This window comes from Cannabis sativa, chromosome 3, assembly GCF_029168945.1.
Source record: "Cannabis sativa cultivar Pink pepper isolate KNU-18-1 chromosome 3, ASM2916894v1, whole genome shotgun sequence".
In the NCBI taxonomy this organism is placed as follows: Eukaryota; Viridiplantae; Streptophyta; class Magnoliopsida; order Rosales; family Cannabaceae; genus Cannabis; species Cannabis sativa.
In genome coordinates, this window is record NC_083603.1 from 13,690,465 (window position 1) to 13,713,353 (window position 22,889).

Genomic DNA, 22,889 nt, shown 5'->3' on the forward strand with positions numbered 1-22,889 from the left:
TCAGCAAGGACCTTTATTGCTAAGGATGTGGAATTTGCTTGCTCTAGCCTATGGAATACTCGGGTTCGTGTGGAGCCTACTGATGGTGCTCTTGCTGGTGCAAACTGCTTTCGTTTCATTTTTGAGTCTGGTGTGGTGTGCAAAAGGATCCTTGAGCAGGGTCCGTGGTGTGTAAAAGGAGACATGTTGGCTCTTCTCTCGTGGTCCTTTGGATTCGGTGCCAGTACACCTTCTTTCAACTCGATCCGTTTTTGGATCCAAATTCACCTGCTACCTCAGGACTACTATTCGAAAACTAATGCCAACATGCTGGGGACATTGGCGGGCAAAGTGCTAACGATTGAGCTTGAGGAATCCAAACCAGTTACCTGGAAAAAGTGGATTCGAGTTTTAGTAGAGGTGGACGTCAACAGACCGCTCTGTTGCGGTTGCTACTTCAAGACCATAAGTGGAGTCAATAGGTGGATTCAATTAAAATATGAGAAGCTGGGAGTTTTTTGCTTCAAATGTGGATTACTGGGTCACCAGCGTAGTGAGTGCTCGCTACTTTCTCCTGTTACGGTTCTCAATGAGAACGGAGTTCCTTTTCCATTATTCGGACCATGGCTGAACACCCTCTCGAAGTACGAATGTTGTTTCTCTGTTAAACGTACGGATGTTGCTGCTGGGAAGATAAAGGAGAAGACATCCGGGGCCTTGGTTGTGGGCGGAGTTCCTGCTGACCGCGAACTTGATGGCGGCACGGTGGTAGTGTGCCAGGTGAAAGGTCCGACTCCGCTTCTGGAGAAAGGCGCGATTCCTCCGACCATGGGAGCGGGTCCGTTAACCCGTGCAGAAGCCTCGAGATCTATGCGGCGCCGGTCTTTGAGGGGACAGAGAGGAAGTCTGGTACGATCGGCGTGGCGTCCGAAGGTGGCTGGCGTCGAGATGGCGACTGGTCTTCATTTGGGTGTTCACTCCTTTTCACCTAAACTGTACGATGAAAAGCTGTCTGCACATTTTCCATTTAAAGAACCCATTTTGAATTTAGAGGGGGGTGACGAGGAGAATACGGATGAAGGGCTGAGGTGTCATGTGAATAGAGACAAAAGGTTGACCCCTTTGGTTGACCATGTGGCACATAAAGAAGTGGGGCCGGCCCATTTCAACTCTTTTTTCAAATCTGGTGGGCCTCCTAAGTTGTTTCATAATGGGCCGATTGGTCCAAGTCTTGGGCTGAGAGTTAATACCACCTTTAATTCTAATGGCCATTTATTTTCTGGGCCCTCTGAAATTGGTGACGGAAGTGGGGTTAAGTCCATTCAAAGGAAGATTGGTGGGCCAGGGACGTTTGGTGATGGGCCGGTTAATAACAATGATTTACTATCTTCACCCGTGACTATTTTTGCCAAGGAAAAAGAAGAGAACAACAACACTGCTACATCAGTTCTGGGCCAAGAATACTCTGAGCACCTTGATGAAAAAAGAGCTCTTTCAAAATTTTTTCAAGCTCAAGAAGGATACCTTCATGAGTTGGCGGAATTTGCTACTCATGGCCCAATCAAAAGAAAAGCGGGTTTTTGTGATATTGGGGCTCAACCAACTTCGGAAATTAATGAGAGAACCACTCCGGTGAAGAAGCGTAGACTAGATGTTGAGTCTCACTCATTAAAGACGGAGCCTAAATGGAATTTACGAAGAGTGAAGGGTGTGGTAAGGGATTTCCCCCGTGGTGTTGGCCCCAGAGGCAATGAGTCGGGTGGATCTAGTGAGTTGCCTGGTGATTCTGAGGAACCGTCTTCAGGTGATGGGAGCTCTCCTACGGACGTCTCTGCTGGTCAATCCAGTCTGATTGTCAAACCAATCTCTGCCGGTCAATCCTTGAGACTCACGGCTTGGAAGGCAAGAGCCAGGTTGACGGATATTGCTATCCCTGAGAAGGATATTGGTATTATTGAGGATGCGGGCTCGGCGGTGGGCTCTCCTTACAACAATTTTTCCCCTGTGGAGGAGGCGGACAACCCTCCTCCACAGGTGCCATGAGGGGCATAGCTTGGAACTGTAGAGGGTTGGGGCAGACCTCTACAGTTCTGGAGATCAAAGCCCTAGTTCGGACGTACTCGCCTGACTTCTTATTCATCTCCGAACTTAAAAGCGACCCCGCTTACTTGGTACGTTCTCTAAAACACTTGCACTTTTATTTTAATATTACTGTTCCTGCAATTGGTGGTGCAGGTGGCCTCCTACTGGCTTGGAAGGCGGGTTTTGAATTTGAAACTGTTTGTATCTCTAAGAACCACATCTCTGGGTTTGTGTACTCGGACCCTGTGCATCACCCCTGGTTTCTGTCTTGTGTTTACGGCCCGCCTTATTTCAATGAGAAGAAATTGTTCTGGAAGAATCTGATGGATCTTGGTCTTAAGATTGGTGGACCTTGGTTGATCCTTGGGGACGTTAATTTTGTTTTGAAAAGCTCTGAAAGGATGGGTTCAAGGGGAGGAGATCAGTTTTTGCCGGTCATTACTGAGTTGGTCAACAGTTCGGGATTAATTGATTTGCCTGTTAAAGGCGATTTTCTAACGTGGGATAACCATCGTGATGGTGAGGCTCATGTCAAATCGGCCCTTGACAAGACTTTATCCAATGCTCAGTGGCTGAGCCTTTTTCCGAAGGCGGTAGTTCATTCCTGCCATACTTGCAATTCGGATCACCGTCCCCTGGTAATCAGTACTGTGGACCAGGATTCCAAGCCTAGAAAGCTTTTCCGCTTTGAAGCCTGGTGGACGAGGGATTCCCATAGTACGCTTGTTGTGGAAAGTGCCTGGGGCTCTCTCTCTCATAGTCGGCCATCGGCAAGAATTTTCAAAAAGGTGGGAGCCACTCGAATGGCGCTTAGTAATTGGAGCAGGAACCAGTTTGGGAAATTAGATGCTCGAATTACTCAGCTTGAACGACACCTGAACCTAATTCAAGGTCGGCCGGCGGGAACTAGAGCTTGGGCTGAAGAGATGAAAGTTCGAGAGTCTCTCAACGAGGCATTGAGACAAAGAGCTGTGTACTGGCAGCAAAGATCCCGGGTGTCTTGGATCAAGGATGGTGATAAGTGTTCGAAATTCTTCTTCACTACGGCCACCATAAGGAATAGGAGAAATGCAATTGAGAAAATCCTAAATAATGATGGGATGTGGTTGACGGGCAGGTCGGACATTGGAAAAGAATTCTCGATTTATTTGGGGAGCATTTTTAAAAACCCAGTGTTTGGTCCTTTAGAGAGCCTGAATGGCCTGGTCCCGAATCCCCTTTCTCTTGAGGACCAAAAGGATCTGGTAATCGTACCTGATGCTGTGGAGATTAGACAGACCCTTTTCTCTATGGGTAGTCTGAAAGCTCCAGGCCCTGATGGTATGTCGGTGCTGTTCTTTAAGCACTATTGGAACACGGTTGGAAGTGACTTCTGTGACGCTGTTGGGGAATTCTTTGCCTCCGGCCTCATGCATAGGGGAATCAATGCTACAAATGTGATCCTAATCCCCAAAGTGGATAACCCTAAGAAGGTCTCTCAATTTAGACCTATTTCTCTCTGCAATGTGATCTACAAGGTCATCTCCAAAATCTTGGCTAATAGAATTCGGCCGGTGCTTCCCAAACTAATTTGCCCCACTCAAGCGGCTTTTATCCCGGGCCGGAGTATCAATGATAATAATGTTTTGGTCCAGGAAATCATTCACTCTTTCAAACGAAAGAAGGGTAAAGAAGGCCTGCTCGCAATTAAAATAGATTTGGTGAAAGCTTATGATAAACTTAGCTGGAGTTTTATTGATCATGTCCTCTCTGCTTTCAAGGTTCCTGATTTATTCCGGCAGTGGGTTTCGCAGTGTATCACTACGACTACTTTTAACATCCATCTTAATGGAGGAAGGGTGAGCAGTCTGATTCCTGAGTGTGGGTTACGACAAGGGGACCCCCTTTCCCCGTATCTCTTTATCTGGGCGGCTGAAATTCTTTCCCGAATCCTGGAAAAGGCAATTGAGGAAGGCACTATTAAAGGCATCAAGCTGAGTAGAGATGGGCCTACTTTGTCCCATCTTTTCTTTGCTGATGATATTATTCTTGTGGGTAGAGCGACGATTGCTGAAGCCAAAGGTATTTGGAGCTGTATTGAGAAATTTTGTAACTGGTCAGGCCAACAGGTTAATAAGCTCAAATCGTCTATTTTCTTTAGCAATAATACTAGTGACGGTATGAGAAGAGGTATCATGCAGGAGTTGGGACTCAACATTCCTACCACGAATATCAATTACTTAGGACTCCCGCTTTTCAGATCGAACCGAAAGGATGCGGATTTCAATTTTATCCTCGATAACCTTGTATCCAAATTACATGGATGGAAGCTAAAGTTGCTTTCGAAGGCAGGTCGGGCCACACTTATTAAATCTGTGGGTCTGGCGCTGCCGGTTTACGCTATGCAAACTACTAAGCTTTCTAAGAAACTTGCTTCAAGAATTGACGGCATGGTGAGGGATTTTTGGTGGGGCTGTGAGCAAGGTAACCGTGGCCTGTACCTTAAGGCATGGGATCACATGTGCCTTCCTAAAGCGAGAGGAGGCCTGGGGTTTCGAAAGACTGCGGAACTAAACCAGGCCGTCTTGGCAAAATGGGGTTGGGCTCTGATAACCGAGGACCAGTCGCTTTGTTGCAGGGTGCTGAAGGCCAAATATCTGAAGAGTAAACCTTTTTTGGAGGCTACCTATAATAATGCTGATTCTTGGTTTTGGAAAAATGTGGTCAAAACTAAAGCTATTCTCAGAAAAGGCGCGTGCAAACTCATTTCAAATGGGGAGAACACGAACATTTGGTCGGACCCTTGGTTGGTTCATGGGTCAGATTTCTACCCGAAACCCATCCCTTCTTATCCTAGAAACGTTGAGAAGGTCTCGGAGCTGTTGTTGGAGAATGGAGATTGGGACATTTCCTTATTAAAGACTATGTTTGACTCTGCCACGATCACGACCATCCTTAAAGGGGGTAGACCTAGCGGCCAGGGGCGAGATAAGTGGATTTGGACTAAAGAGGGGTGTGGTAAATTTACTACCAAGTCCGCTTATCTGACTCAGGCGTATGAGAGAGCCCCGCCCTGTGTGGTGGCTCCGGCATTATGGAACAAACTTTGGAATTCAAAAGTTCTCGAAAGACACAAAATACTTTGGTGGAGTATCCTCTCTAATGCTCTGCCGGTCCGTGGTACCCTGGCTAGGAGAATCCATATTGATGAAGAGACTTGCCCGATGTGTGGGGCAGAAGCGGAGTCCATTGACCATCTTTTCCTCTATTGTGATTTTGCCTATCATATCTGGCGGTCCTCTCCCTGGGGGGTGTACCCCTTATATGGTTCTGGTGGTAGGGCCTGGGATTGGGTTAAATTCATTTGGAGCTTAAAGTTAAATGGGGATGATGCGGATAAGCTATTTCTTTATGCCTCGATCACGGTGGACATGATTTGGAAATCCCGGAATGACAAGGTACATAACTCAATTCAGGGTAATGTTGTGAATGTAATTAATACTATTTCCCATTGTTATACAGATTATGTCTCCTTCCTCTTCCCCCCGATTCTTCCTGAGGTCATACCGTCTTGGGCACCTCCGCCGGAGGACTGGATCAAAATTAACTGTGATGTTAAAGTTGGCGGAGACTCCATGTGCATTGCGGCCCTGGCCAGAGATCACTCAGGAACGGTTCTGTGGGCTGCTACGTCCTCCCTGAATTTCAGGGACGCTCTGATTGGTGAGGCGGCGGCGTGTCAGCTTGCTTTGGATACGGCGAGGCGAAGGAAGCATAACTTTGTCTTAGTGGAGAGTGATTCAGAAGTGGTTATCAAAGCTCTGAAAGGATTGCACTATGTTTGGAACATTGATAATTATGTATCTGTGTGTAATCAACTCTCTAATTATTTTTCTTCTTGTAACTTTGCTTTTATTTCCCGTGTTTGTAATTTTGCCGCCCATAATGTGGTTAAATGGGCTTTCACCCAAAACTTTTCAGGAGTATTGGAGTCACCCTCCATACCTGATTCTATCCTTTGTAATGACCGAGAGGTCTAATGCTTCTTTATCTATGCAACGTCTTATTTTCAAAAAAAAAACTTCGTGGTATGATTTTTGTAATTAAAAATAATTGAATTAATGCTATTTCAGTATAATTAAATTTAGTGAATTATTCTATAAAATAATATAGAATAATATAAAATAAGTAAGAAGAAAAGAAGAAGATGAAGAGAGAAAAAGAAAATGAATGAGAATTTCTCAGTTGTTTATTTTAATGGGGTGAATCCCTACTTATACAAATACAAGAGTCAAACTAAGAAAAAAGAAACTAAGAAAAAGAGAATATTAATTACAATTAATAGTAATAAATAAAAGATTTGTACATCCACATAATTATTAATATTTATAATATATATCTTATTTTTTTATTTTTTTTTTGTTTAAATTTACAGTTTAGTTGCTTTGTTAATTTTTATGTGAGTTACTATATAAATTTTAGTTGCAATTTACGTTGATCTCTTAGTTGTTATAAGAATTTCATAAAAATATATAAAAAAATAATTTTAAAATGTAAAAATAAAAAAATTCTAAAAATTTATTAAAAAAAAAAAGTAAATATAATGAAAGATGATATAAAATAGATTATATTTAAAATAGATATAAAAAAACTCAACTAAAATATTTTAATCGAATCAGATTCTACTTCCTCCAGTTTCGAAACGACAAAGGAAGATCGACTCGGTTCCTCATGGATGAACCTCGCAAGCATCAGGTTTTTACTCCCTTTCCCATTTCTGACAAAATTATTCTCTTGCTTTCCGATTAACTTGTTTTGGTATTCTTTAAATTTCTACTATTTAAGCTTCAATTTTCTCCGAAATTAACGATTTCTAACTCAATATCTGAGAGTTGTTCCTTGTTGTTGTGATCAATTAGGTGTCCTTGAGGGGAGCCAGTGCGAAAGAGATAACGAGAGATGCTCTTCTTCAAAAGGTTTCTCAAGAAAGAGAGCTTCGCCATTATGCGAAACGAGCTACAGCAGCTGCCATATTCGTTCAGGTATATGGAATGTGGAATATGGAATATGGAATGTGGAATTTTTCTTATTGTTGGATTATTTTTAATCTTTGGGATTGTGTCAAATTTATTGAAGATTTTGTTCGATACGTTTTTTGATTTTTTGGGTTCTGTTTGGTGTACTATAAAATTTTGAATAAGAAGAAAAAAGTGCCATATTATGACATGGGAGAGTGAAGAGTTGTAGAAGTTGCTATTCCAGATACCATTTTGTTTATTGAGAATGTTTTGTATTAGAACATTATAACTTCTGATTCTGTGCTATAATGATTAGAGGCAATGGAAGATTGAGAGCACAGTTCATGATTTGGGATTTGAGTATAATGGGTTATCTGTTTTTAAACATTTAATATCCTTTTATTATAGCTGAAATGAGGAGTTCCTGTATCTGGAGACTCCTGGAAGCGAGATTCAGTGGAGTTCAACCTCTCTTCTCTATCCTTGAGTTGACTTTGGAACAGAAACAGCCTAACTCTGATCGTTTCCTTTTGTAATTATTTCAGAGAGTCTGGAGAAGTTACATTGTTACTTTAAAAGTGGCTTTGCAGCTTCAAGAAGATTGGGACAAGAACTACGAGGACTATGTTGGTTCGTTGACACGGACACAGATATCGTGCAGTGTTTTAAGGCCTTTTCTCTTCTTCATTAGTTGTTTAGCAACTCCGCACAAGGGGATTCAAACCAGGGAGATAAACTGTATGCATAGATGCTTCAAAATTCTCTTGGAAAGTGTGAACTCTTCTGGTATGTCAGTTTTCCATTTGTTCCTGTATCACATTTTTAATATTTTTTTTTTTGTTTGATCTTGTTCTGGAAATTTGATTATAATGGTAAAGGATTTATGTGCTTACTTACATAGTTAGCTGCATGATTTCATGTCTAAAGAGTCAAATTTTGAATCATGTTCTCTTCTGGAGTCTCTATTTTGTCTGTAGATCCTTTTTAGCTATTATGTTAATATAGTGAGTGACTAGTTTGTCAACTTGAAGCTAGTAGTGACATTTATATGTATTTTGCATTCTATTTAGTGTGTTCATTACCTGAGAGTTCAGTCACCTATTTGTGACGCATCAAGTTAATTGATGTTACTCTTGGTCTAGCCTCACATGATCTTTTTAGAATATTATTGAAGCAAGATATCTCCTTTCCCTTTCCAGTCTCCTCTGAAAAGTGAAAAATGAAATATTACTTTAATATTCTTTTAGCAATTTCTTTAGTTTGTTTGTTGGCTCCGACTTTGTAGTTTCTTAGCCATTTCCATTATTGAATAATCAACCTTATCTTCTGTATATTTTATCTTATCTAGATCCAAAACAGAACTTTTGCTCCCTGGCAACTGGTACACCAGAAGAGAGGAGGATCTGGAATTATGAGTCAAGGAAACTGATTTCTCTTTGCCTATTTATTCTTTCTGAGTTTGATAAATGCTGTGTACGGGATCAAGAAATTGTTGCAGTTACTGCTTTAGCAATGCGTCTTGTCATTCATTTAACTGATTTGAAAGGGTGGAAGAACATTACCAGCGACAACTGCCAGGAAGCAGATACAGCTGTTAAAGATCTAGGTCAATTTATGGGAGCTGGTGAATGTGGTCTATACATATCTGTTAGAAGATACATCACCGCATTAGATACTCCTTTTTCTTCTCAAATAGAGAATGTAGTGCAGAAAGATGATAAATTCCTTATTACAGCAAGTGCAATAACTTTAGCTCTTCGGCCATTACGTGTGACAAACTCTAAAGTAGACGGCCCTGGCCTGTCAGCTGTGGATTCTTTTGCTGAGAAGTATTGTGTTTTCTTACTTACAATTCCTTGGCTGGTGCAGCGATTGCCGGCTGTTCTTGTTCGTGCTATGAAGCACATATCTGTTCTATCACCTTGCTTACGGATTTTACTGGTAAAAGACTCATAAAATTTGAACATATCTATCTGAACTTCATCTTGAAGTTTTTCTTATTGTTTTTTTTCCCTGATGAGAATTTAATACTTAGAAACTTTCTATGCGTTCTTTCTGAGACGTTCAATCTTTGGGAGGCAGAAAATCCAGCAAATTGTTAGGCAGTTCCACATAACGATACCTTATGGGAGGAAACCCCAGATCTAACTGCACAACCTAACCCTCATGGGTGATTATTTAGAATTTTTTAACCAAGTTATTGTCCTAGGCGTGATCAATCACTGGAGTCATTTTCTTGTCCTTTTTTTTAAGGAAAAAAAACTCAATTTAGATTTCCTTACATCTGATTTAACAGAAACATTTTTTTTAAAGATACTGGCACAATGAATGGTATGTTATGCTTTAATAAACATATTTGATGTAGAGGATTTTTTTTATTGCTTTAAGCTTTTGTCAATAATTTCGTTCATTGATTACTTTGAGAAGATATTATTTCTCCTTGCTTGCTGTATTGCTTGCTAATCTGATTCCTAGATTTTAATCTTAGGTTCTTGTACTGGGTATCTAGGTTGCTCAGTGACATGTGGAAATGTGCCAACGTATCATGCTGCTATATATCATTTTGCTTACGTGGACTTTCCGAAGTCCTATGTTTGAATATGGTGGGCTTATGAGTCCTAAAGAAAATACTCTTTTTTGTAGTTATTTTTTATTCATGTGGGAACTGATCAAACTATCACAGGTGATGGCAGATTTTGAAGGAGAAGATACTGAATCAGATTTCTGAAATAAATCAGTCACAAGCTCCATTTTGTCTGAAGGTGATTCCACCGGTAGGTTGGGCACTTGCAAGTATCATATGCCTTGCAACAGCGAATGAGAATGGTTCTCTTGATTCTGGATGGTGCAACCAAGGTTTGGACTGTGTGTTGTATGTTCGTGCAGTTATCATTCTTGCTGAAGACTTGTTGGCTAGGCTTGATAATGTTGGAAGTATAAAAAATGTGAACCAAGAAATCCCAAGTAATAACGAAGATTCTGTTATGCCCACTGATACAAAGTTTGGTATGAGTGATGAAAGACATGGTTCCTTGATTGTGTCATACATGGATCTCTTTAAGCCTGTTTGTCAACAGCAGCATCTCATGGATCTTTTGGCAATAGTTGGAAAAGATGATTGTGCTCAAGGGTTGGAGACTTTTTCGCATAACAATTTGCACTCTCAGAAGTTGGGATTTCTTGATGTTGCATATTTTTATTGTTATCTTCTTAGAATTTTTTCATTCTTGAACCCAGCAGTTGGACAGTATTATATTCTCAATATGCTATCTTTCACTCCTGGTTTTCTTGTGAGCCTATGGGGAACCTTGGAAAGTGCCCTTTTTCCTGTAGATGGTCCAACCACTGAAAATCATGATCTTTCATCTAGTAAAACTTCAAGGAATAAAAAGGATGGACTTTCTGAGAGAAGGCAAAAACATAGTATTAAGGATGAAGGCAATAAATGGGTGACCGTGCTACATAAGTTTACTGGAAAGTCGCAGTTGGGAGCTGATAGTACGAATTTGGTTGATGATCCATCAAGCCATAGCCACATTGTCGAGGGTCCTCATGATATATGGGATGTAGAACCTTTGAAGCATGGCCCAGAAGGTATATCTAAAGATATCTCTTGTCTGCTTCATCTTTTCTGTGCTACCTATTCACATCTGCTGTTGATATTGGATGATATAGAGTTCTACGAGAAACAGGTATGTATGATGTTTATGTGTATATATTCATATAATTTCCCCTAAATGCAATATTTGTTTGAAATTATGAATACTAACGCGATCATTTTGCATGACCTAGGTTCCATTCAGGATTGAGCAGCAGCGGAGAATTGCCTCGATGCTTAATACTTTCGTCTATAATGGTTTGTGCCATAATATGGGGCAGCAGACTAGATCCCTTATGGATTCTGCAATCAAATGCTTGCATTTAATGTATGAAAGAGATTGCAGACACCAATTCTGTCCCACTGTTCTGTGGCTTTCACCTGCTTCCAAGAGCCGGCCACCAATTGCTGTAGCTGCCAGAACTCACGAGGTTTTGTCTGTTAATACAAGAACAGATGATGCTCCAACTCTTCCAAGTACGCGGTCTATTATAACTACTGTTCCGCACGTATATCCATTTGAAGAAAGGTAATCCCTTATTTCTTGACATACCCGACCGTCATTATTCCTGCGTTTTGCAGCTGTCGGTTCAATGCATTTTGTGTAGATTTGAAGCGAAGAATTTAGTACTTTTATTGGATGCTTCCAAAAATATTTTGTTGGTACTTCCACCTCAATGATTTCTTAATGATTTGTCACTTGGCAGAGTTGAGATGTTTAGAGAGTTCATTGAGATGGACAAAGCCTCGCGAAAAATGGCTGGTGAAGTTGATGGACCTCCTTCACGATCAGTTGGGATAGTAGTTCGTCGAGGTCATATAGTTGAAGATGGTTATAGACAATTAAATTCCCTTGGGCCAAGATTAAAATCATCCATCCATGTTTCATTTGTGAGTGATTCTGGTCTTCCAGAGGCTGGCCTGGATTATGGTGGATTATCTAAAGAGTTTTTAACTGATATATCAAAAGCAGCCTTTGCCCCTGAGTATGTTGTAATGGTCTTTTACTTTCTATTTATGTCTTGTCACATAATTTGGCTGTTTGTTACATTTCGAAGTTAATCTCTTCTTTACCTTTTCACATTTGGCTTTATACCCCACAGTCAGCCCTTCTTACTTTTGCCTTTCTTTTTGGTAGGTACGGGCTATTCTCCCAAACTTCAGCTTCAGACAGACTTTTAATCCCCAATGCATCTGCAAAATATCTCGGGAATGGAGTCCAGATGATTGAATTCCTTGGAAGAGTTGTTGGAAAAGCTTTATATGAAGGAATTTTGCTAGATTACTCCTTTTCTCTTGTATTTGTACAAAAACTACTAGGCCGATATAGCTTTCTTGATGAGCTATCAACTCTTGATCCAGAGCTGTACAGGAATCTTATGTATGTCAAGGTAAATTATATTGTGGTGCCTCGTTTTTTGAGAGATCAATTATATATATCAATATCATTATTAAGATAAAGCACGAAGTTCTAGGTTGCAGTTTCTTTCTGAATGAGGTCAATGGCTACCTTTTGCATGAGTTGGTGAGAGCAAAACAGTGGGATAAAGTTAGATATTGAATAACTATTTGGTTATTCAATGTGAAAGACTTATAACGCATTTTATTTGCTTTATTTAGTTAGAGAGTGGATTTTTTTTTTTTGAAAGATAAAATAAAAAAAATCACTGCAGTCTGATTTTGTATCGATTTGTATCTTTCATATAATAATGAAAAAAGAAAAATAGAGAATCTACATTCATCATGCCGTCAGTGCTCTATTGATCCAGCTTTGTTATTTATTAAATTTGATTCATGCTTTTATTACAGACTGAAATTAATGGTTACATGCTTGAAAAGGGTCCTCACATATTCGCTTAAAATGGAAAAAATTTACATTATGATTTTTTATCCTTAACTGGTGCAGCACTATGACAACGATGTCAAGGATCTTTTTCTGGATTTCACAGTGATTGAAGAATCTTTTGGTAAGCAGCATGTTATCGAGCTTAAACCTGGTGGCAAGGATATTTCTGTGACAAATGAGAACAAAATGCAGTACATTCATGCTATGGCAGATTACAAACTAAACCGACAGGTCTGTAATGCTGCAAAACTTGCTCAAAGGAAACTTCTTGGAGATATATTTAACTGCTCTATCTTTTATTGCAGATAATTCCCTTTTCCAATGCTTTCTACAGAGGATTAACAGATCTCATATCACCATTTTGGCTGAAATTATTCAATGCACGCGAATTCAATCAGGTAGGTTATGTTTTATACCTGTTGTCTGTCAGTGATATACCTGTTTGATACAGAAGCATTTGTGTCTTGCTGCGTAAAAATGCAATAGTCATGCCGAATCAGCACTACAAAGGGAAAATGCTTCAATTTTCAAATTTACAAGTCTTCATTCTTTTTTTTAAAGTTCGGGTAGTTTGCTGATTAACATGATTTACTTTTCATTATTGAACTTGCTGCCTATAAAATATTTGGGATGTTGCTGTGCTCTCATAGACGAATGGATATATGGCATGAATGTATGTTTATACTATCAGTCTATCCCTTCTAATGTTAAAATCATATATTTTGACTGGGGTAAGATATTGATTAATGTAAAATAGGTTCTAGAACCTGCTGAACACGTTGAGAGCTACTTTAACTGTGAGTTTGATTGGGACATCAGAGAAGGAGCCGTCTTATTCTCAAATGTCCAACTTAATTTATAGTTATATTGTTGATTTTCTTTCTTGATGAGTTTTACTTTTTACAGTTCCATTCTAATGTTGTTCTGGTCATAATGGTGTAAATTATTTGGAAACTTTATCCGGCTTTTATTTATTTCTTGGTCATGTGCTAATTTAAGATATACTATGCAGTTGCTTTCAGGTGGAGACTACGATATTGACATTGATGATTTAAGAAAAAACACACGTTACACTGGTGGTTATTCTGAGGGAAGTCGAACTATCAAAATCTTCTGGGAGGTATTGATCCGTTCTAAGTTACTGAACCTTTTATGTGGTTTTTACGGGTATTTCATGGCAGTTAATAATTCTTGTTTCTGTGCATTGATAAGTTTTATTCTGTTCATGTCACAGGTACTTAAAGGTTTTGAACCAAATGATCGTTGTATGCTTCTTAAATTTGTAACTAGTTGTTCTCGACCTCCATTACTTGGATTCAAGCACCTGCAGCCTACCTTCACTATTCATAAGGTGTGATATTTGATTTTACATGCATGCATGGTTTTTATGTATTTTTGTAGATACATGTCTACCCTCCATTATCTTTTATGGTGGCAAAGCGGGGGAGGAATGTTTATGGTTTCAATTGGCTGTTAAATAGACAAAGTAAAAAATTATCAACTAAAGAAATAAAATCAACAGAAGAACAATAATTGAGGAACTTGCTTAGAACTGAAGTAACGATTTGATTGATGTCTTATAGGTTGTCTGCAATGTTCCTATATGGGCGTCAATTGGTGGACAGGATGTGGATCGGCTTCCTTCAGCCTCAACATGTTACAATACTCTCAAGGTACGTGTAGATTTGTTTCCTTATCTCTCTTTCCCATTTTTAAAGTATTTGTACTAGTCTTTTATACTGCTGTGTAGTTATTAGGGAGCTCTATTAGTGGCTTACCATTTAAAAATGTGTATGTTTCCTTCCTCTTATATTTCAGCTTCCAACGTACAAACGTGCTAGCACTTTGAGGGAGAAACTTCTGTATTCAATTAATTCAAATGCAGGATTTGAACTTTCTTAGGTCCACTTCAGGTGAAACCTTTGTCCTTTCAAATTTTGTCCGCAGCACAGTTTGGATTATCGTTGGTGTATCCATTCTCTGTCACTTTGTGTTGCTTAAAATATATTCTTTGCTATTTTCTTCCATTTCATGTTGTCTTTGCAATCTTTTAATAATTCTGACACTGATAATGCTAAGAAGATCTTATTAAGCAAAGATCCATAACGTGTTAGGTACCAAGGCAAGTACACACATCACTGACAGTTTTGTTTTCGTAACAAGCTTGCATACATTACACCCTATGTAAACTAAACTCTGAAATTACAGCTTGTAAATACTGATATATAACTGCAAAGCCTTTATATAAATATCAATGAGGGCCTAGCAGTGACAAATTCTTTGAGCTCTGGAATAGCTTTAAGAGATGAGATCGAATCCTTGCTGAAGTAGATCACCGGCCAAGACCTCATTTGCAGCTTCAGAGGGATGAAATCCGTCCCAAAATACATATCCGGTAGCATTAGAACATGTCCCTATAGACCTGGAGTTGCAAAGCAGTGAAGTTTCTAGAGTACCTGTTCCACAGCAAGCTCTTCTTGATTCAAAGAAACCTATTACATGAGTACCCCAAGAGAAAAAATCAGTTACCCTGGAATGTTTGGCTTAGTTAATTAGTTACAATTGATTGTCTAAACCTTGCTCTCTTTTATTTACAATGACCGATTTCTTCGGTTCGCTAACTAATAATTCCAAAGCAGGCGTGGTACCATCTTACCGTTATCCGAGGGCTTTGTGACCATATCTAAGAGAGGCTGATAAATTTCGAAGACCACAAGCTTGAGACCAGGAAGCCTACGCAGACTTTCAGATGTGCTATTTAACTTTCTGTTGAATGAAAAGGCGTCTCTGTTTAACCTGGCGACACACTGGTTACTTCCTCTGCCAAATAGGGTGATGGCTGCTGGCAAACATCCGAGTGGCGGTAAGTTTGTGACGCCAATCCTCCTTGCTCCCAATCCGTACAGAGTCTGTCACAATGCTTTTCATGTTATGAATGAATATGCTTCTGAACAAACAAGTTGAGCTAAATTTGATTCTTATTATCTTGTTTGTATTTACTTGATTTTACCCATGTAAATTTGAGATTTATTGATTGATTATATATAAATATATGCCATGCCATTGGTAAGTAAACTTCGCTAAATTATGTACACTGCTTTTGCTTACAACATATTTCCAATCAAATATCTACATAAATTCAAATAATTTACCAAGTAATGTATCATGTTGAACCCAGAAAAAAGGTGTTTAGATTATTGATCATAGTTTCTTCACAATAACCCAAAAAAAAAAAAATGGAATTATTATATGAAGAAGAGACCTGAATGAAAGTGGAGTATGAACTCATTAGCCTATCTGAGAACTGATCAGGGGTGTAAGCTCCATAAAGAATGGGATCAATATAGTAGTTTTGTATAAAATCACTACTCCCTGCACTCAAAAGATGTATTGAACCAGAGAACAAGGCATTGGCTCTCTTTTGTCCTATCATATTCACCACTTTCTTCTGATACTCCTTGTAGTAATTCAGTTGCTGGGTCAATGAAATGGCACTCTAAAAAACCCAAAGAAAAAAAAAAAGACTCAAATTTTTATACATATATGTATATATAGAGAGAAAGAGAGTTTTGTTTCTTAGTGTTTAACTTACATATAAATGGGCTGTTTCATCATAATAGCCAGAAGCTCCTGAGGCAAAGTTGGCTCCAGTCAAGAGGTTCTTTCCCTTGGCTTCTTGGCTAAGGTATGCTGGTGGATATGAAGTGAATCCAAGATACTCAGCTGTGTGAAAATATTCAAAATGCTTACATAACACCTAACAAAAGCTCATTACATAGAAAATAAAGAGTTGAAATGAACTGGTACCAGTGAAGTCTGTGGCTAACTTTCCATTACAGAACCTTCCAGTTGGTTTGTGAGAAATAAAGTCTCTCCCATAAGGAGGAAAGTTTGCTTTGACAACAGTATAAAGGTTGTTATTGTTCCCAACATCAACCACTGAGTCCCCAAAGATCATCAAACCAGGAACAAAAGGGTCTCCATTAGTCACTGAGAAAAACAGGACAACAATGGCCAAAGAACCCAAGAACAGTCCACTTAAGAATCTCATTTTTTTCCTTTCTTCAAAAGCACAACCCAATAGTAAGATATAGAGAGAGAAAAATACAAAGTTGAGTGAATGAATATGAGAAAATGCAGGTGGGAAGGAGGGAATTATTTAAGGTGGTAGATTTTACAAATGTATATAAATGGTCAAAGTTGAAGATATTATTATTATGGTTCCAATAAAGCTGTTTAGTTTCAGGCAATGGGGCATTTTTACACCCCAAAAAAGAAATTGTGATATTTGTCTTTTTTTATCAGTCTTTTGTTAACCAAGTGTTAATATAATTTTCTTTTTAATGTCAATGCTTGTGTTTTTGTTATCTGTTTTTAAGAGGTGGGTGCATATATACAAACGATTTTTGTTAAAGCATTAGACCTTCAAGAAAGTTGGTGCTTCTCAGTATCATCTCACATCTTTGGCATATATATCACAATCTCATATAGTCTACTCTATGCCGTGTCATAAGCAATTTGTTCTCTAATATGTATCCAAATGAAATGTGCAATGCAAAACCATACAAACAAACAAAAGTTTTACTTGGAATTAAGTAGTAATTTCCCAAATTAGAATGTGAAAAAATTATGAGATCTAATGATTCACTATTCCACTAATACAATTAGCTATATAGACTATGTTGCAGACAATCTATGTACTTACTATCCTCTTTATTAGACATTATTATAAACACTATTGAAAAGTTGGGGTTTGGTAGACTGAATTAAACTGGCAAATCCTTTATGAGAACAGTGTCAGTAAGTGGAGTAAATGGAGCTCCTCGTAGATTGTATTGAAGAAAAAAGAAAACCTTTTTCAGCTTTGGGTTGAGAGTGCTAATTACAAACAAGGAAGACCCAGTTGGACACGTGTCCATCGTCTTCTTTACTCAGCTTGCCTTAATGGGGTATGATGAATTTGCTTGGTGGTTTCACTTATTGTTCTATCTTCCACTTTGGTTTTGGTGGTGGGGTTCAGAAATTAATGGCACTTGAAAACCCACTGGAATGATTATGTTTCTAGTTTATGAGTCGAGAAATTTCTATTTCTAATAAAATAATTGTTATAAAAGTAAAAAAAGTGTTAGAGCATTAGGTAGAGAGCTGGTAAATCAAAGGATTAATCACGTTTTCTAGTTACTTCTGCTTTATGATCAGATTAGTTATAGTTGTAAATTCAGAACACATACTAAAAAATAGGCAAGAACAAAAGTATACTAAAATAATCACAGCTGACAACAAAAACAAAAGATCAAAACAAAACGCAATTCTAGATGCATAGTGTTATAAATACATACTGAATTGTTTGACACGACACGAAATTAGCACTAGTCTATAAGATACGAGCACGACTAGGTACGAAAAAAATAGTTTCAGCATGACATGACATGAAAAATATGTACTTAAGCACGATACAACACGAGAAATATAAAAAATATAATAAGTAAGCACAAATAAACTAGCTCAAAAGACATGGCTTGCGACAAAGCCGAAATTTGTGATACGACATATATAAAACATGTAGAAAATCAAGCTACCTGTAAATAAATTATAAATTTATATTTAATATTTTTTTTTATTTACTAGGTGTTCAGATTGCATTATATATACTCTTTGTATATACTAGAATATATCATTAGAAAATAAAAATTATTTTCTCTCATTTTGCTTCATGGTATTAGAGCATGTAAAAGCTTCTCAAAGCATATTATTTTCCTCATCCTTTCATTTTTTAAAATTAGGGTTTGGAGGCTATATCTTAGAAAACTAATTAAAAGGAGTTTCCCATTAAGACGGGGAATCCCTGTCCCATTAGAGGCGGGTCCTCGCGGGGCCCATCCCCGTGGGGGAAATGTGTATCCCTACTCCTCATGATCCTTGGATTATAGATTTTGGTACTTCTGACCATATGACAGGTGATAGATCATTTTTTTTTTCTAAGTAAGTACTCTCATGAAAGTACTGTTTGCATAAGAGATGGTTCGTGTTTAAGAATTGATGGAATTGGAACTATAACAATCTCACCAAGTCTTGTCTTAAATTCCTTCTTTTACGTTCCAAAGCTTGATTACAATTTACTTTTTGTAAGCAAATTGAGTAGTGATCTTAATTGTGAAGTTAAGTTTGTTGCTAAGTTTTGTGTTTTTCAAGATGTGGAATCTGGGAAGATGATTGGCTATGTTGAGTTCAGTAAGGGCTTGTATCTGCTAAAAATCGACAACCCCATCGTTGTTGTTTCTCCCAAGGTCAATCTCTTTCCTCAGTAAATCAATCCAATAAAATCAGTACTATCATGTTATGACATTACTGTCTAGGTCATCCAAATTTTGTATATCTTAAACACTTATTCCCATCCCTATTTGTCAATATAAAATCCTCAGTCTCTCAGGTGTGATATTTGTTAATTCTCTAAGCATTCTTGTCACTCTTTCATTCCAAGACCTCATCAACCCTCTCACCCGTTCTCACTTATTCACGGGGATACATGGGGACCATCCAAAATTTAAAATATCAGTGGGGCACGTTGGTTTTTATTACTTGTTGATGATCACAGCTGCCTAAGTTGGACATTTCTCATGAAAGAAAAATTTGAAATAAGTCATATTTTTCAAAATTTCCACAAAATGATCCAAACTTAATTCCAAACAAACATTCAAGTGTTAAAAATCGACAATGCTCGTGACTTGTTCAATTTTGTACTTGGATCTTATGTGCAATTCAATGGGATTGTTCATCAAAGTTCTTGTGTAGACACACCACAACAAAATGGTGTGGCCGAACGCAAAAATCGTCATTTACTAGAGGTAGTCCGATCTTTACTCTTCTCATCCCATGTTTCAAAAAGATTTTGGGGTAAAAGATTTGTGCCAAAAATAAATAAAATAATAAGAAATGCAAAAAGGCATTGAAAGCCATTAGAAACAAAAAAGAAACTAAGAATAACATTGAAGGGAGCAAAAGTAATACTTGGAGGGAAAAGGCATAATCTAGGCATGACCTTTTATGAGCCAACTATAATTGGTGACACCAAAGTAATTAAAAAATTAAAATTTTAATTATGTTCCTAAGTCTTGTCGTATGACATGTTGGTAAAAGTTCTCTCAAGTTTTTAAGGTTTTTTTTCTTTTGTCTCTTGATTCTCATGGCGTCTAGTAGTCAACATGATTTCGATTTGAACGAGCAATACGCTCAGATAAGCTTGGATGATGAGGAGGAAGGAGTCTTGATTGGGGGGGAGGATGAGGCTGAGGATGTTTTATTTGATGACCGGTGGTGTTTGGTTGGGAGGTTTCTTACGGGAAGGCCGGTGGACTTTGATGCGATGAGGCACTTGATGGCCTCACTTTGGCAACCTGGCAAGGGCGTTTTCATCAAAGAATTGGGCCCGAATAGATATCTATTTCAATTCTTTCATGAAATTGATGTTCAAACTGTCATCGATGGCAGCCCTTGGACATTTAATCGATGTCCGCTTGTGTTTCATAGACTGAAAAAAGGTGAAGATCCGAAGGTAGTGCCGCTACATAAGATTGATTTTTGGGTTCAAATACATGATTTAAAATCGGGTTTCATGCTTGAGAAAGTGGTTCGTAGTGCTGGCGGTTATGTGGGCACATATATCAAATCCGATCCAAAGAATTTCAGTGGCATTTGGCGTGAATACTTACGTGTTCGTACAACGATTGATATTGCTAAGCCTCTAAAGAGAAGAATGAAGCTTTGTAAGGAGAATGGAGAATGGATTTGGGCAAACTTTAAATATGAACATCTCCCTACTTTTTGCTTTGTGTGTGGAATCATTGGCCACTCGGAGCGTTCATGTCCGAAAAGATTCGAACAACCTGTGGAGCAAATGGTCAAGCCGTATGGGGCAGCGATGCGTGCGGATATGAGGAGGAAAAACTATCGGGTGGGCTCTCAATGGCTTCGGACTGAGTTTGATGGTGGCGTGGTGGCTGGAGGCCGTGCCGATCGACGGGATGGTGAGAATCTTGAGGTTAATGCTTCTCCTAAGATCATGGATGTTGATTGTGTTGACCATAGTGGTGATCATGATCCCATGATCTTAGGGAGACAAAAGAAGAAAGAAATATGTATGGAAAGTGGGCAAAAGAAGAAAGTAATATGTATGGAAAGTTTGGCTTCTGATGAGGAGAGTAATGATGATGAAGATTTGGTTGTTTTGTTGGAGAGTAAGAGGCGACGTACAAGGATGGGTGGAGTGCATGGTGACGTGGCACTGCATGGTGAAGAGGTAGCTTCGGCTAAGAATGTAAGTGGAGATGATGGGCTTGTTGGGACAAAAAACGATTCACAGGTGGGCCTTGGTGTGCAGGCCCACCCATCATCATGAGTATTATCTCTTGGAATTGCCATGGGCTTGGGAACCCATGGGCTCAACAATTCTTGAAGGATCTTGTGGTCCAAAAGAAACCCAATTTTTTATTTTTATGTGAAACACTTGCGAAGAAAGAGGTAGTGGAGAAGGTTCGGGTGGCGATTGGGTTCGAGGGAGCTTTGGCCGTAGATTGTCAAGGAAAGAGTGGTGGGGTTGCTCTTTTGTGGCGGGATGAGGAGGATGTTCAAGTTCTAGAGTATGGGGTGTCTTACATTGATGTGGTAATATGTGGTTTTGATCAAGGTCATTGGCGGATGACGGGAATGTATGGTGAACCAAATCGAAACTTGCGGAAACGAACTTGGGATTTAATTCGGGAGCTGAAAAGTAAGTCTACTTTGCCTTGGTGTATAATTGGTGATCTTAATAATGTTACTTCCCAAGAGGACAAAAAGGGTGGTAACCCTTATCCCCGATGGTTAGTAGAGGGTTTTAATGACACTTTGGTGGACTGTGGACTACATGATCTTGAGTTGTATGGATACCCATACACTTGGGAAAGGAGCCGTGGCAAGCCGGAATGGGTGGAAGTTCGTATTGATCGTGCTTTGGTCAACCAATCATGGTTAGATTTCTTTCCTTTAGCCAAACTTTTTAATCTTGAAGTATCTACTTCGGATCACACTCCTTTAAATTTGGTAATGGTTAATGAAGTGGTGGTTGCTAAAAATCATGTGTTTCGCTTTGAAAATGCTTGGTTGAAAGAACCATTGTTTTTTGAGATTGTCAAAAGTTGTTGGGGGAATGAGGCATCGAGTGGAATTATGGCAAAGGTTAAGAATTGTGGTGAGGTTCTTGGGCGGTGGGGAAAGGATTATTCAGGGAATTTTCCTAAGAGAATTAAAGAATGTAAGTTGGAAGTGCAACGTTGGAAACAGGGGCGTGATGCTATGTCTCTTGAGAACTTTAACAATGCTTCGGCTAAGCTGAATAAGGTGCTTTTGCAACGAGAGATATTCTGGAAACAACGAAGCAAGCAACTTTGGTTGCGTGAAGGGGATAGTAATTCTAAATATTTTCATGCTTCGGCTTCTTCTAGAAGACGCAGAAATTCGATACAAAGGTTGAAAGATGCAAATGGCGTTTGGGTGGATTGGAATGGAAGTCTTCCTTCGGTTATGGTGGACTATTTTTCTTCGCTATTCACTGCCAATGCCGTGCATGATGATGTTGTTCTTCAGTGTGTTCCTTCGGCTGTCACTAGTGAACACAACAATCGGTTGTTGGAACCGGTTACGGATGAGGAGGTCCGTCGTGCTCTCTTCCAAATGCATCCCGACAAGTCTCCGGGTCCTGATGGAATGACCCCGGGGTTCTATCAAAAATGTTGGAGCACTGTAAGTAATGATCTTATCACTCTTGTTAAGAATTTCTTTGTTATTGGTTCTTTTCCAAGAGAGTTAAATCATACTAATATTGTGCTTATTCCTAAGAAAAAACATCCGGAGTCTATGTCTGATTTGAGGCCTATATCCCTATGTAATGTGCTTTATAAAATCATTTCGAAGGTCTTAGCGAATCGTTTTAAAGATGTTTTGCCTGTGGTAATTTCTAATCATCAAAGTGCTTTTCTCCCGGGTCGATTGATATCGGATAATATAATGGTTGCTTTTGAGATTATGCACTATTTGAAAAGGAAGCGAGTTGGGAAGGATGGTTTTATGGCTCTCAAGCTTGATATGAGTAAAGCATATGACAGAGTTGAGTGGAACTTTATTGAGAATATGTTGCTTCGAATGGGCTTTCATTGCCATTGGGTTCACTTAATCATGTCCTGTGTTACTTCAGTTTCATACAATATTACTCATGGGGGCCATTCTATGGGGCCTATTCTTCCTACCAGAGGGTTGCGACAAGGAGATCCATTGTCGCCTTACTTGTTCTTGATTTGTGCGGAGGGTCTCTCTTTGTTATTGAAACATTTTGAGCGACAACACTGGTTGACTG

At 38.9% G+C, this 22,889-nt stretch overlaps 2 protein-coding genes across 2 annotated transcripts; one reads left to right on the forward strand and one right to left on the reverse strand.

Moving 5' to 3' along the window:
- The first annotated feature begins 6,666 nt into the window (after positions 1 to 6,666).
- On the forward strand, positions 6,667 to 15,587 carry LOC115709310 (E3 ubiquitin-protein ligase UPL7). Its single transcript, XM_030637385.2, has 15 exons — positions 6,667 to 6,795; positions 6,960 to 7,082; positions 7,604 to 7,844; positions 8,407 to 8,999; positions 9,752 to 10,750; positions 10,851 to 11,185; positions 11,364 to 11,642; positions 11,795 to 12,047; positions 12,563 to 12,733; positions 12,808 to 12,900; positions 13,515 to 13,622; positions 13,737 to 13,853; positions 14,086 to 14,175; positions 14,321 to 14,415; positions 15,142 to 15,587. Exons 1-14 carry the CDS (start codon positions 6,772 to 6,774, stop codon positions 14,402 to 14,404), a joined length of 3,510 nt encoding a protein of 1,169 aa, XP_030493245.2. The 5' UTR covers positions 6,667 to 6,771; the 3' UTR covers positions 14,405 to 14,415; positions 15,142 to 15,587.
- On the reverse strand, positions 14,578 to 16,849 carry LOC115709311 (GDSL esterase/lipase At5g03820). The gene is made up of 5 exons (XM_030637386.2): positions 16,310 to 16,849; positions 16,095 to 16,225; positions 15,765 to 15,998; positions 15,159 to 15,411; positions 14,578 to 14,994 (listed from the first exon to the last, which is right to left on the reverse strand). The coding sequence occupies exons 1-5, from the start codon at positions 16,551 to 16,553 to the stop codon at positions 14,801 to 14,803; spliced, it is 1,056 nt and encodes a 351-aa protein (XP_030493246.2). The 5' UTR covers positions 16,554 to 16,849; the 3' UTR covers positions 14,578 to 14,800.
- Between the last annotated feature and the right edge of the window lie 6,040 nt (positions 16,850 to 22,889).

Bases quoted from the DNA above. Each gene is read 5' to 3' on its own strand.
- LOC115709310 (XM_030637385.2), top strand. From the start codon at position 6,772: ATGGATGAACCTCGCAAGCATCAG. The intron at 6,796-6,959 runs GTTTTTACTCCC...GTGATCAATTAG, and splicing joins ATGAACCTCGCAAGCATCAG to GTGTCCTTGAGGGGAGCCAG. The intron at 11,186-11,363 runs GTAATCCCTTAT...GTCACTTGGCAG, and splicing joins GTATATCCATTTGAAGAAAG to AGTTGAGATGTTTAGAGAGT.
- LOC115709311 (XM_030637386.2), bottom strand. From the start codon at position 16,553: ATGAGATTCTTAAGTGGACTGTTCTTGGGTTCTTTGGCCATTGTTGTC. The intron at 16,226-16,309 runs GTACCAGTTCAT...ATTTTCACACAG, and splicing joins GTTAGCCACAGACTTCACTG to CTGAGTATCTTGGATTCACT. The intron at 15,999-16,094 runs GTAAGTTAAACA...TGGGTTTTTTAG, and splicing joins ATGAAACAGCCCATTTATAT to AGTGCCATTTCATTGACCCA.